The 13,793-nt window shown below is 41.3% G+C and overlaps 1 protein-coding gene across 1 annotated transcript in view; it reads left to right on the top strand.

Moving 5' to 3' along the window:
• GAD2 (glutamate decarboxylase 2) overlaps positions 1 to 13,793 on the top strand; it is a gene marked incomplete at both ends in the record, with an annotated part of 38,894 nt that overhangs the window by 9,930 nt on the left and 15,171 nt on the right. Inside the window, 2 exons of the mRNA XM_082045579.1 lie at positions 1,845 to 1,960; positions 12,609 to 12,688. Coding sequence (XP_081901705.1) covers positions 1,845 to 1,960; positions 12,609 to 12,688 — 196 coding nt within the window. The remainder of the gene's footprint in view (positions 1 to 1,844; positions 1,961 to 12,608; positions 12,689 to 13,793) is intronic.

Consider the following 13,793-nt stretch of genomic DNA (forward strand, 5'->3'; position numbering starts at 1 on the left):
CTAATAGGAAAGTATGATATTGAAGAAACTTAATGTTTCAGTCTTGATTCTTTTGACACTGAGCAAATGGCTTTGGACAAAGCCATTTTAGGCCAAATTTATTCAACTTGGGCACCTTATTTCAATCACTTAAATCAGCAGCAGCAGCTGTTACATGACAGCTGCATTTTTTAGGGACAGGTACCCAAGCATTTCCTCTTAATCTCTCCATTTCTTGTTTTGTCATTTGTAGAAGAGGTGTAGAAATATGTTCATATCTCTCAAGATAGTTGAAAGGACAAGAAAAAGCGTGATCTGAACTGACCCCCATGCCAGTGATGCCATCCCTCTGTGGCATTTCTCCTTGGATTTACAGGAGGACCACTGGGGTCAGGGAGAGCCCAGAGCAGGGGCAGCCTCACTGCAAGAGCAGAGCCAGGACATTGATGAGAAATGACAGGCATAATTTCTGTGGGCTATGGAACAATATATATATATCTAGTGGGATAACTACAAATCTTAGAAAAGTCAAAACAATGTTAAATTTGCCAGCACGTACACCCTGCTGGTGTAACGTCACTGCTTTCAGCAGACCTACCTTGATCTGCTTCAAGAGTGGATTTTGTCTTATCTCACCTTGGCTGTCCAAGCGTTGCGTGTCTGCCCTGGGCTAGTTACCACAGCTCCCATATAATCATGGTGGATGCATTTGCAGGGCAAGTCATCCCAGCCACCACAAGCATAAACTGAACCATTTTCTGGAAGTGCCTGTCTTGTGCTCTTCATTCCATTCTTAGGTGGATGAAGGTTGGGTTAGTTGAACTCAACCTCAGCTGCACTCTGACCTGTGCATTTAAGAGCCTAAAACTGCGATCAGTATACACCTTCACTTTGTATAAATATATGTGCATAAACATCAATATGTAGTCAATCTGTATATATAGAGAGAGTATATATACAGGATAAAATTGATGGATTTTATGTATACATGTCTCTGTGTGTGCGTTTACGTGTGTACATACGTAAAAGTACTTGGACTCTGCCTCAGGTTCTGTATTATATTCCCATAGTGCTCATGCAGCATTAATGTATAACCAAACATTGTTCCGCTGTAGACACAGAGGCTCAGTTTGTAAAAATCTCGAAAACGAAAAATGAAGTGCTCAATTTATGCATTGATAGTTGACATATGTGAACAGAATACTGTAGAGCTGTCATCTGATACCCATGTTGAAGTGGGTAAAATGCCCATCTTTAAGTGGGAATTTTAAGTCAGCGAATGCCAGTGATTTTAAGGCTAGTGTTAGGGACATGAAACCTTTTCCCCTTGCTCCCATCAGAGGACAAATAAAGAGAAAAATACTTGTTAGAATTATTCTTTTTCCTTTCTCTTCCCTCCTCACACTCCAGTTATCCAGAAGGTGGTATCTGTTGGGACTCACTGTGTGGGTTTCCTCAGAGCCAGGGCATGAAATATCACCCTAATTTGGGAGGGGTGAGCACAGTTGAGTTTGCACTTGGAAAAGTTGCCTTGTGGTGGCGTCCGCTTGGGAGGTGGAACAGAGTGGGGACTTTGTGTGCGGAAAGATAAGATTGGGGACTAAAGGAGAGATGGTAACAAAAATGGGAATGGAAGGAAACCCCCATCATTTTTTGCAGCAGTACTTTTTGCATAAATTGTTAGTTGGGTGTGGTAGACCCTGTTCTTACACAACCCAGCTGTGAGGAGCATCAGGAAGAAGAATCTGCCATTAGGCAAAAACATTAACATTTCAGTTAGAAAAACTGTAGCAAGACTTGTAGTTTGTTCTGCAATAATATTACAATGCATAGAAAAAGTAACAGTGTATTACTGTGGACTCCAGGTGGTGCCATATCTAACATGTATGCTATGTTGATTGCACGTTTCAAGATGTTCCCAGAAGTTAAAGAAAAAGGAATGGCAGCTATTCCCAGACTGGTTGCCTTCACATCAGAACATGTATGTGTTTCTGTTTTCTCCTATCTGTTACATCTGCTTGTATGAATTTATGATGAAGAAAATAGCTAAATGGGAATTTGTAGCTGGCTGTCTTCATTTCTGTTATTCCTTCACTGGGAACAAAAAAAAGGGGAGGGGCCGGCTTTTGATATACAGAGGGATGAGCTGTGCAGTCATCTGTGGCTGAAAGCCAGGGAGAGCAGGTTCTACAAACCACTGCCATTTTTTTGCGCTCACTTGTGGCTGTACAAATGGTAAGGACCACATCAAACAATGAGAGCTTATCATCAGGCTTCCGCACTTTCTGCCAAAATGTCTTTTGTTTGGGTCACTGGGAGAACAGAAAGTCACTGTGAGTCAAATTTTTCCTAGCTGAACCCACTCCTGCTGTTACTTAATGAGGGTGATAACATACATGAAGACAGTAGCATGGAGATGCTTTGTGTGTGTACAGCAGAGCAGCTGCCGTGTACAATGGGGAGCTGGGCTTTGCCGTGAGTTTCTATTTGTGAGCAAAAGCTTCAGCACACGGGGGCTCATCACGGGCACCAACAGGATCTGGCACAGCAAGAGGTGAGGGGAGGTGCGCCCTGGAGAAATCAGAGTGGTCCCGATGGGAGAAACATGGAATCTTTGGCTCTTTGAATAACTATCCAGGAGTCATATTTCTGTCCATATTGTGAGGGTTGTTTTGGGTTTATGGCCATTTAAGCTGCCCTGCAGCTTATAGTGGAAAATGTGTGTGCAAGAGAAAGGGGAAAAGGAAGGGTTATAGCCAGGAGGGGCTGTGAGCTCTCTTCAGCATTCATGGCCCCTTCTAAATTTCTCTCCAGCTGTGTGGGTTTGGCCAGAAAGGACTCTTTCATGACTGGGGCTCAGCAAGATGCTGTTCATGTTAGGTGACAACATCCTCCTAGCTACCTGTTTTGATTCATCAGAGAACATGTGTGCATTCTGTGCGAGTGTGAAGAGCCTAAAAACTGATCAGAAATGTCTGGAAGGACATCCCTCAGAGGATGGCAGTAAGATGAGATGAGATACACAACTGTGGGCTCCAGAATAATTGTTCCAAAGCAGTCAGAGGGAAGGATATTCTACAAATGAGTAGCAACTCTCCAAAGTTGACTGTACAGCTAGAGATGCATTATTCATATGGAAGTTACAGACCTAATAAGTCTTGCAAATAAGGTTCAGCATGATTATTTAAAATAACAAATCCTATTAATAATTAGAGAATTTCATTGTATTCATAGTGATGAACTGTTAAACAATGAACCAAATTGTGCTGTCAGTCTCAAAATAATGAAATGAGCTTTAATAATTGTGTTTTCATGCCAGGGAAGAAGCAGTTCCCTTAGCAAATCAAACAGTCCAAAATCAAATATTCTAGCAAATCCATAGAACATTATCTGAAATCTGTTACACTTTTAAAGGATCTTGAAATTGCAATTTTGTCGCTTACTCAATCAAGGTTTTTTATGAAGTATGTAGTGACGCATCTTCCAGGGTAGTTAAGAAGCCGTACTAAATGAAGACAGGATCCTTTAACCCTTAATTGCCAAAAGGATATGGGATCAGGGTTTAACCCTCAAAATAACAGAGGCTGTTACAGGGATTGCAGAGACCCAGAAGTACAATCCCTTTTTTAGACAGGAAATGTCATGCAGAACCTGAATAGACACTAAGATATGAGAATGTCATTTGTCTCATTTATCATGTTATAGTGATTTTCTACTTCCTTTTAGTCTCCCCAACCTGATTGTGGTTTCTCTCTGCCACGAACTGGATGCTTTTCTAAGATGATGGCCATGGAATAAGCAGTCTGTAAATGGAATACTAAATAAAGCTTAAAGTTACTTCCTGTGTTTAGAAACATTGAGATTTTTGTCTCAAAATTTTCAGACAGAAGTAGAGATTGCAATATCAGTGATTTTCAGACAAGTATGTCAGCATCACAGACTGGACTCTGTTTTAATTCCTACTGATCTAGAGCTTCCATTACTACAAACAAATGAAATTATACCACAAATGTCGTCAATATTACTGTAATCAGAATCTGGCCTCAATCTGATGCCATCATAGGTTCAGCTGCCAGTGGGGGAGAAAGGAAGAAAGGAGTAATTCACAGCTCCTAAGTAATTCCCTTCCTAATTTAGGAGTGCATCATGTTGCTAAATTAAGAGTGTCACTCTCCGCACAATCAGTGAAGAGAGGCACCTCTGGAGGGAAACTCAGAGCATCCAATTTAGGAACCTAAATATTCCTGAATTTAGATGGTCTAAATCACCTTAGGGAGGGGTTCAGTTACTTCTATGCGTTGACTGTACACAGTGATCAGCCTCCTGACATATGCAACCTACATTAGGTGCCTAAAATAGGTTATGAGACTGTTTCAACCGTGCATGTTCCCAGTAAGCAGATCTTCCCTGAGCTGTTCAGTAAGACCGTGACTTATCTCTTACTCTGCTTCTGTTTATTTGTGTTTCACCAGTGATGGTGAAGTAAACTGTAGTTGCCTAGCTCAGTCTTGACACAGGTGTAATTTCACCAAGATGCACTTGCTCAGGACTTAATTCTATCCCCTGTATTCACCACTGCATCATCAGTGATTCTTTCATCTGCACTGGTGCAGGAACAGTGGTGTCCTTCAGGGGAGATGTTCTGGACTGCATGTGACGCAAGAGACCTTGACTCAGAGGGGTAGAAGTGATGCATGCTAGTTGTAAAAACCTATTTTAGTCTGTTCTTTCAAACACAGTGAAAAATCTAAGATGATGCCTCCTCCTGTGTCTCAGTGCATCAGCTTTAGGCTGCTGTGGGTGATCAGCTGAGCACATCCCCTTTTCAGTGTGGAGAAAGTGGCTAAAAGGGAGAGCTGCCTTCTCAGAATATTTTCATTAATCCATTTGTCTATAAGGCAAGTCCTGTTCAATTTTAACCTATTCCCTGTTATGATTTTGACCTGGCCAACTAACACCCTGCTCGACAGCATCCAGCAGTAGCTGGGAATAGCATGGAGCAGGGGTTGTCCCTGGCAAGAGAAAAGGACAAAGTCATTGTACTCTGAGGAGGAAAGAGGTGCAAAAGGGAAAAGTTTAGCTGTAGACAACTAGTTGGGTTCAGGTTAAAAACCAGTCCTTGGCCTTTTTATTTGATAGTGTAAAAATAACTGAATAGACTTGCAGCTTTTACATGGACCCCATGGCTATATGGACTCAGTCCACAGTTCAGGGAATGAAAAAAAGCTGGGCATAATTGGAAAGACACAGAGATTTCTTCATCTCTGCTGTTCTCCTACCCAGCAAGACTGTGCTCATGTAGTCCACATGAGCTTTCCTAAATTCCCACCTCCTCTAGCAGCCGCCACGAGGAGGAACACCCTGTCAGCTGCTCACTGGGGAAATGGCAATACAACTCATGTCTTAGTTTTGGAAGAGAAACCACAGAGAAAAAACTGGCAGTTCACCCAGGTAGAGTGCTGGGAGAACACAGAGGGGGTGTCTCTGCCTCTGGCTTCCCCCGATTTGCACTGTTCTCAGGGCAAAACAGCTCCTTCCAGAGGCTTTACTGGCAGTATGGCAGCTCAAGGTGTCAGCACTGTAGGCAGCTGGATGTATAGTCAGAGGGACCTCATTTTCTGAAGGAGCACTAGGAGCATCTGTGAGAGGTGGTTTGTTTATGGTGGTAGGGGAGCACCCTCACAGCCATAGTGCACGCAGCATCCACACATCAGTTAGATCAGGGGAGGCAGTTTGCAATAAATCGCTGCTTCAGCTTCTGGCACGCTGATTTCCCCTCGTGTACAAGCCCCATTACTTGCAGGGAATACAGCAAACTGCACCTGTAGCTGTGGGAGAAGAGTGACTTTGCAGAGTTTTTGTCTGAACAGTTTCTGAAATCTGAAGCGGAGATTCTTGGCGCCAAGACAAAAATTAAAAAGTAGCTTCTGTCTCACAGCAGGCAGCTCGACAGGCCTCTGTTTCATGCAGCTTACGGAAGATTTTAGTTTGATTTCTGTGCAGAATGAAAAGCTGATCACTAGTCCCACCACTTTGTGTTATGTAACATTGTGCTCTATCCAGGCTGCTTAGGAAGCTGTTTTCAGGACCTGCACCTGCACAAAGCTGGCCAAGGGGTGACCTGTGTCGTGGGGCTTCCAGGGAAAGATTTGAGGAGCCTGGAGATCATGTTTTCCATTTGGTGGCATAAATTACGAAGCCCTAAGTTACATTCCTATGCATACAGAATAAGTAGGAAGTGTTTTCATTTCCACTTAAGAGAACTAAAAATCAAACTTGTGGATTTAGGCATTCTTTCTTTGCATTAGCTAATGCATAATAACTAGAAAAGTATTGCTTTATGGTATTTGAAGGCAGAGGGAAACAGTAAAAAAGTTGGTCTTAATTTGAGGAGCAACTTAATTGACATAACTGCATTCAAATCAAAGCAAAAACATTTTCCAGAAAGGCAGTGCTCTAGGGCAGCCTATCCCAAAGGAGACATTCATCATTTGGACCTAATCCTTCATCTGGTCGATACCTCATGACTTTTACACTTTACAGGATCCTTCTGAACTCAGTGCAATGTTTCTTATCCACAGATAATGCTGTAAAACTATTGGCACTGGGGGAAAAAAAAAAAGAAGTTGTGAGTCTTGCTGAACTAGAAAAGCAATATGAAGCTATATGGTTCAAAAATGCAAAAGATGGAAATAGTAGTATGTTCTGCAGAAACATTTCTCCACTGATATTAACAACATTAAAAATGGAATAGCAATAGTTAAAGGAAACAATGGCAAACATGATGGGACACAGTATACTCTTTTTGTCGATAACTGAAGGAGGAGCTATAGCTTACAATGAAACATTAAATATAGGATTCATGTCACTTAACTTTAATCACCTAAAGTGTAAACATCTAATCTGAGTTAGTCTATACACTTTTTATAGCCAATAAAAAGAGAACAAGATCTGCAGAAGACAACTCATCCTTGTCTAAAATGGGTGCCAAAGCCTTGAGAATGAGGTGCCTTCTGGAGGTACCTTTTCTTCCCCACTATTGAAAGAGCCCAAACAGCAAGCCTAAATCAGACACACATTTTTCAGTTATTAAAATTAAGAGAGAATTAGCCCAACCTACAGCTCTAGGGATCCCACATTGTTTAAAGCCCAGGGGAGATGGAGAGGAAGGCGTGTGTGCCTCCCGTCCTGGTGTGTGGTTGATGGGGTGAGGCTGGGGATCCATGTCTGCAGAGCACTGGCTGCCACAGACCAAACCTGCAGACCTCAGAGAGGTTTCAGCTGCCGGATGGCTTGGCTTGCGTGGCGTTTCAGAACTCATTCCTGATGAGTTCCTTCCATAAAGCTTGTGCCACTCTGGATTTATGTGAGCAGGGAGAAATTGCAATCCGAAAAACCAGCTGTGGTCTTTGGGGCTCACAGCATTAGCATGGTTTTTCCTTACAGCTTCAGCTATGCCAGATTATGAGCAATTAATTTTGCAAGCTATAAAAATAGAAGCATTTGTATCTTCAAGCACTGTTCATTTAAGATAATGTCATGCTTTTCAGCATCATAACATTTTTAATTATTCTAATTATACTTTTTCCAAAAGGCCTACTCATTATTGCACCTGTAATAAATTCACGATGTGTTTTTATTCTACAAAGCTAACTATGAAAAGATGGCTGTCTGGAAAACAAACTTATTCCTATCAGTGTTTGAAATTTTAGACAAAGGGAAGATTCTCCTGGCTCAAGATCAACGTTTTTTTTTTTTTTTCTTATTAGTAATATACTTTTGTCACTAGTACTGACTAATGCTCTGTGCCTTCTCCTTCACCATTGAATTTTAACCACATTTCTTTTCCATGCACCCATTTTCCGTGCAGCACTGCATGAAGAGAGGGAGGGCGAGAGCTGCAGTGACAGCCCACTCCCTTCTGCGTGTCCTGTCTCTGACAAGCACAGGACAGTGGTGAAACTCTGGCCGTGCCAGCTTCTCTGAGCCTGTTTTTTCCTTCAGGGCTGACATAAGGCAGTCTGCCCCTGTCCTCCCTTTTAGACCCTGGTTCTTCCACCATAAGACTTCAGATCTGCATAACTCCTACATGACTGTGTCATGAAAGATGCTATTCAAGCTCATGTCCTTGCAGGGCCAAACAGTCTGTAGCCCTGACATTCCCAAAGGGTCACAATTAATGTAGATCTTCCCCGTTAGCCAAGCTGAATCTGTCAGTAGTTCTGTCTAACCAGGCTTATTTCTGCAAGCCTTTGCTTCTCTTTGACCTTTATATTTCTGTGTGTTTACCTTTATATTAAACAGGCAATCAAATTTTCAGCACCATCTCAGGAATTTTAAAACAAATTTTAATATTCATAAGCATTATGAAAGTTTTCTTTGCTCTTAAAACTGTATTTCCCATTTTTACTTTCATCCTGGCTTTCTTAGAGCATCTTGGACAGTTGGAGTAATTCATCTGATGTTACCCTGAGACACAAAAACCTAACAGTAGTCATGTATTTGTGACTGTATCCACGGATTGAGCAATTTCATATTCAAATTTTGTTTAGCAGTTGTAATTGCATTTACCCTTCTGTGCACAGACTTCCGTATTTCTTCTCAGCTTATCCCTAAACCTGTTTTGGTTCCTGACTGCTGAATTCCCTTCAGTCTGTAAAAAGCCTTCAGGCAACTGAGCTATCAGCACCACATTCATTTTCTCCCCTGCTATGCTGTATGAACAGTGCCATGAAACTTCTCAATGAGGCAGCTGGGCTTGGCTGTATTCCAGTGGATGCCTCTGAGCATGTGGGCTTAAATTTCTTCCTCTAGTAAACCATTCAGATCACAGAATCACAGAATCTTAGGGATTGGAAGGGACCTTGAAAGATCATCTAGTCCAATCCCCCCGCCGGAGCAGGAACACCCAGATGAGGTTACACAGGAGTGTGTCCAGGTGGGTTTTGAATGTCTCCAGAGGAGACTCCACAACCCCCATGGGCAGCCTGTTCCAGTGTTCTGTCACCCTCTCTGTGAAGAAGTTTCTTCTCAAATTTAAATGGAACCTTCTGTGTTCCAGTTTATAGCCATTGCCCCTTGTCTTATCATTGGTTGTCACAGAGAAGAGCCTGGCTCCATCCTCGTGACACTCACCCTTTACATATTTATAAACATTAATGAGGTCACCCCTCAGTCTCCTCTTCTCCAAGCTAAAGAGCCCCAGCTCCCTCAGCCTTTCCTCATAAGGGAGATGCTCCACTCTCTTAATCATCTTCGTGGCTCTGCACTGGACTCTCTCCGGGTGTTCCCTGTCCTTCTTGAACTGAGGGCCGCAGAACTGGACACAATATTCTAGATGGGGTCTCACCAGGGCAGAGTAGAGGGGAAGGAGAACCTCTCTCAACCTACTAACCAACCCCACTTCTAATACACCTCAGGTACCATTGGCCTTCCAGGCCACAAGGGCACGGTGCTGGCTCATGGTCATCCTGCTGTCCACCAGGACCCCCAGGTCTCTTTCCGTTACACTGCTCTCTAATAGGTCATTCCGCAACTTATACTGGAACCTGGGGTTGTTCCTACCCAGATGCAATACTCTACACTTTCCCTTGTTAAATTTCATTAGGTTATTCCCCGCCCAACTCTCCAGCCTGTCCAGGTCTCTGGATGGCAGCACAGCCTTCTGGCATGTCAGCCACTCCTCCCAGCTTAGTGTCATCAGCAAACTTGCTGACAGTGCACTCCATTCCCTCATCCAAGTCGAGTAGTAATGGTCCCAATACCAACCCTTGAGGGACTCCACTAGATACAGGCCTCAATCCATACTTTCTTTTTTAAGGCATTTTGGATAGTTCTGTTTTCTAATAGAAAACCAAATTAGAGTAGTAAATCTATTTTAACTAATATGTTATGAGGAGCAAAATTCATCAATGGAATATCATTGACTCAAAACCCAGTGAAATGTATCTGTGACTCTTCACTCATACATCTCTACCTGTATTTATATATTACACTACCCACATCAGTTTGTGTAATACATGAATAAAAAACTGATAAATTATTTTAAGTATATCATTCAATCCTAGCTTCACATAGCAAATTGATGAACTGACATTATGCTGGCAGTATTCTAGCTTTATTTCAGTTTTTGCAAAGTATGAAGATATCTTCCTAAACTTAGGAATTTTTCATAAGCCTCCTGATGCCAGGAGCCTCTTCATGGCCTCTTCTCCTCCTTGCTCTCATAAAGTCACACTGCTGCACCATGGGGCTGAGGGATACCCACAAGGTTGGGAAGACACTTCAGGATCTTCCACATATAGAGGTTTGTGGATTGGTCCCAGTCTGGGCCTTAATTTACAGTGCATTTCTGCTGGGAAAAGTCCACTGATTTTAGTGAAGCTGATGAAGCTCATGGAAATGTGTATGTTCCAAAATTCAGTTTTGTGAAATAAATTATGTACCATGAAAAATATCAGTGCGACGCTGACAAGGCCCCTGATGTTCCATGTGCAAATAACTTTCTAGCACTTTGTGACTCCAATTAGAAACAGAGCAGGGCAAACTCTGTATCTGATCTGAGAATATCACTAACCTGTGGTTTTAATAGGCTAGACAATATAGTGCATTAAGTATCTGCCAGTTTCCAGAGCACTGATGCCCACAGGTACTGTACACTTTCCACTCTCACAGACAGCAGGTGTCACAGGGCTGGGTCCATAGGGAAAGGGAAAAAATCTTCTCACTTGATGTCACTCAAAACGAGCAACCCTCATGCTGGATGAATCCTTCCAGGGAGGTGCCTGGCTCCCCTCCAGACTGCAAAGGGAGGAGGCTACATGATGTCTTAAGCCTGATTAGGCTAGCTAATTCGGCAAAACACTGAAGGCACTAATCCCTTGTTGCTCATCTGAACGCGTGGGTATGTGTTTCATTTGATCATCAGCTTGCATGGAAGTCAGTCTGACATGTAAATGTTTGCATTTCAGAATGTACCTAATTCAGGGGCTAGGATGGTTTTTTGTACTAGGGTGTTAAAAATTATTGTAGGTCTAGGCAGGGTGGTCAACGGCTGTTCATTACACATCACTGGTATACTGCAGCCATGCCGCATGGGGAGAGCTATACCAACCACAGCATTAAAAAAAAAAAAAAAACAACTTGGTATGAAAAATACTCTTCTCTTGAAGATGTATTTTTAAATTGTCCATGTATCATCAGTGAATCAGGGCTCAGAACTGTCTGAACTTCTTAAAAATGTCTGAACACTGAAAAACTCTATGAGCATCATGAAAACTTAAGGTATCTCAGACAAAACAGTGAGATACAGGCACATGAAAGAAGAAATTCGGAGTGGAAACTCTTAGGCTACTGTAACACCAGTAGCCAGGTCTGTTAATGATAATTACCCCCAAGTGATTTTTAAAACAAGGAAAAGGGTACTAAACGGAAGGTACATGTTGCAGTTTTACTCTTCTTCCTATCTCTTTCATAAAGTTGATTCGGAATTGATTTTCATTTGTCAAAGTGTTCATTATGCAGGAAGCCTTTAAGTATGCATTGAAATCCCGATGATTTCACAGCCTTTAAGTGAAGCAGACGTGTGTAACCATCACGTCCATCTCTTCCCCTATAGCTCTACTGCTCTCATTACAGCTGAAACCAAATACTCACTTGACAAAGCAATAGTGATTACTTCTCTGCTTTGTGGTCTGCTTCTCTACTCCCACATACTAAATGTCTTTGTTTCTTCTTTAACACGTCAGACACCTCAAAAGCCCTGTTAGATTTTTATCTCCTTTTATAGTGTTACATCCCAAGCTAATGGTACTGTAGTATATGCAAAGAATTTGCAGGTTTTTTTAGTTTAGTTGTCTGTAGTTAAAATTACTTTGGACAATATTGTTACAGCTGTCTTTGAGTTAATAAAAATCAGATTCTTGGTGGTGTAATTTGATATAAAACTATTGCATTATCATAATCACTGCAATTTAAATTAGAATTATAAACCAATACTGACTAAGGAATTAAGTCATATGAGATAGGGAAAATTAGACTGACTTGCACACCAGTATATAACTTCCACTTTTTCTTGTGTATATACATATTAACTAATAGTCTTACTAATAGCACAGTTCTGATTTTAAACTGCAGTAGCTCTGTTTATTAATGGGAGTTATTACTGGCTTTCACTGGCATGAGATCACAATTAGGCTTCCTATCTTTATTTGTCTCAGTATGTTATTTGGCCAGAAGTTATATAGCAGAAGCACATCGCTCTGTATGCTAAGAACTAAATGAATTCTCTAGGGGATAATTTTTTGTTTCAGTAAATCAAGTTCATAGCTGAATCTGTACAAGCAATAGAAGCTGCAGGTATGCGTCAAATACAGAATTTAGGTCCATCATCAGCCACAGTTGTGTATTTAACATTCCAGATGAGAGTGATTGCTGTTTCACTAAATTGACTGTAGTGACCTGATATGAAGCCTCAAATGACAGTGACTGGTTTCCAAAAAGTCTATGAATAGAATTAATACCTGTGTGGGATTATGTGCCGAAGGGCCTGCAAGAATGTCGTGTTTTATATTAAATTGGATAAGAAATAATTATAAAAGTACTAAATAATAATAAATGTATTTTTTCAGAGTCACTTTTCCGTGAAGAAAGGAGCTGCAGCCTTGGGTATTGGTACAGATAGTGTGATTCTGATTAGATGTGATGAAAGGTAAGTAAAGATGCCAAATACAGCTCTTTTTGTCAATACATAGAAGAAGATCATCAAGTGCTCAGCTCAGAGAGAGCATACAGGATGCAGTTAACAGGATAATTCATCAAAGAACTATTATCTGTAGCAGCCTTACAGTGATTTATCCCACTTGAGGAACTGGCTCTGTCAGTAGCTTCTTTACAAGTCAGTTTTTGGAGCTCAGAAAAAATCTTAAAGTTCCCATCCTCAGGGATTTCGGATATTTCTTTTACTTTATCCTGAAGTGAAACAAAATGTTCAACTAACTATCATTCCTTACATGTTCTGCTGAGAAATGAGGAAGAACCTTGTTTTGGTCAAAATAGAGCATTTTGACACTCAGATTTTGATCCATTAAAATGAACTGAAGTGAGCCTTTTAAAGCAGTAAAATATCGAGGTGCATTTGCTAATGTAATTCTGTTACTTCATGCTCTCACCATCCTTCTCAGCTGGACTGCATTTCCACCGGTGCCCTTGAGGGGGACACCCCCGCAATGGGAGTAGCACGGCAGGCACCCAGCCTACGGGTCCCATCAGCAATACAAAACCAGTGGTAGATAGCTTCTTGTTTAACTCATCTGACTAAAAGTTTTTGATTCTCTATGAAAACCCATTTTGAGGAAATAAAGGAATATTAACAAAATCAACATGTTCTGATGAAGATTTTCAGTTTTATGGAAAACATGCTTTCTGTAGGACAAAAATGAATAAAACAGTCCTTATCAATTCTACTGAGAATCTTTTCAATAGAATATGCTCTTACTATGAGTCCTAAATATCGGTCATATAAGGTATTGAATTATTTATGGCTCTAGCATAAATGGAAGGTTTTACTCTGCTCTTGCATTAAAAGAACAATATCAACTAATTACAGTGCTAATCACAGTGCCTGCATATTGACTTACGGGCTTATTGTCTCTTTATTAACAAAAGACCGAGCACACCTTGAAGAAGAGTTAATGACAACATCAACAGAACCAACACACATCAAAGTAAATCTCTGATTGTTCCTAATCACTAAACAAAGACACGGATCAATGAAGTCGTGTCTTCCTTTTCTTCTTGTGCAAATTCAGCATGAT

This window comes from Streptopelia decaocto (genome assembly GCF_964273445.1).
Source record: "Streptopelia decaocto genome assembly, chromosome: 2".
NCBI classification, from domain to species: Eukaryota; Metazoa; Chordata; class Aves; order Columbiformes; family Columbidae; genus Streptopelia; species Streptopelia decaocto.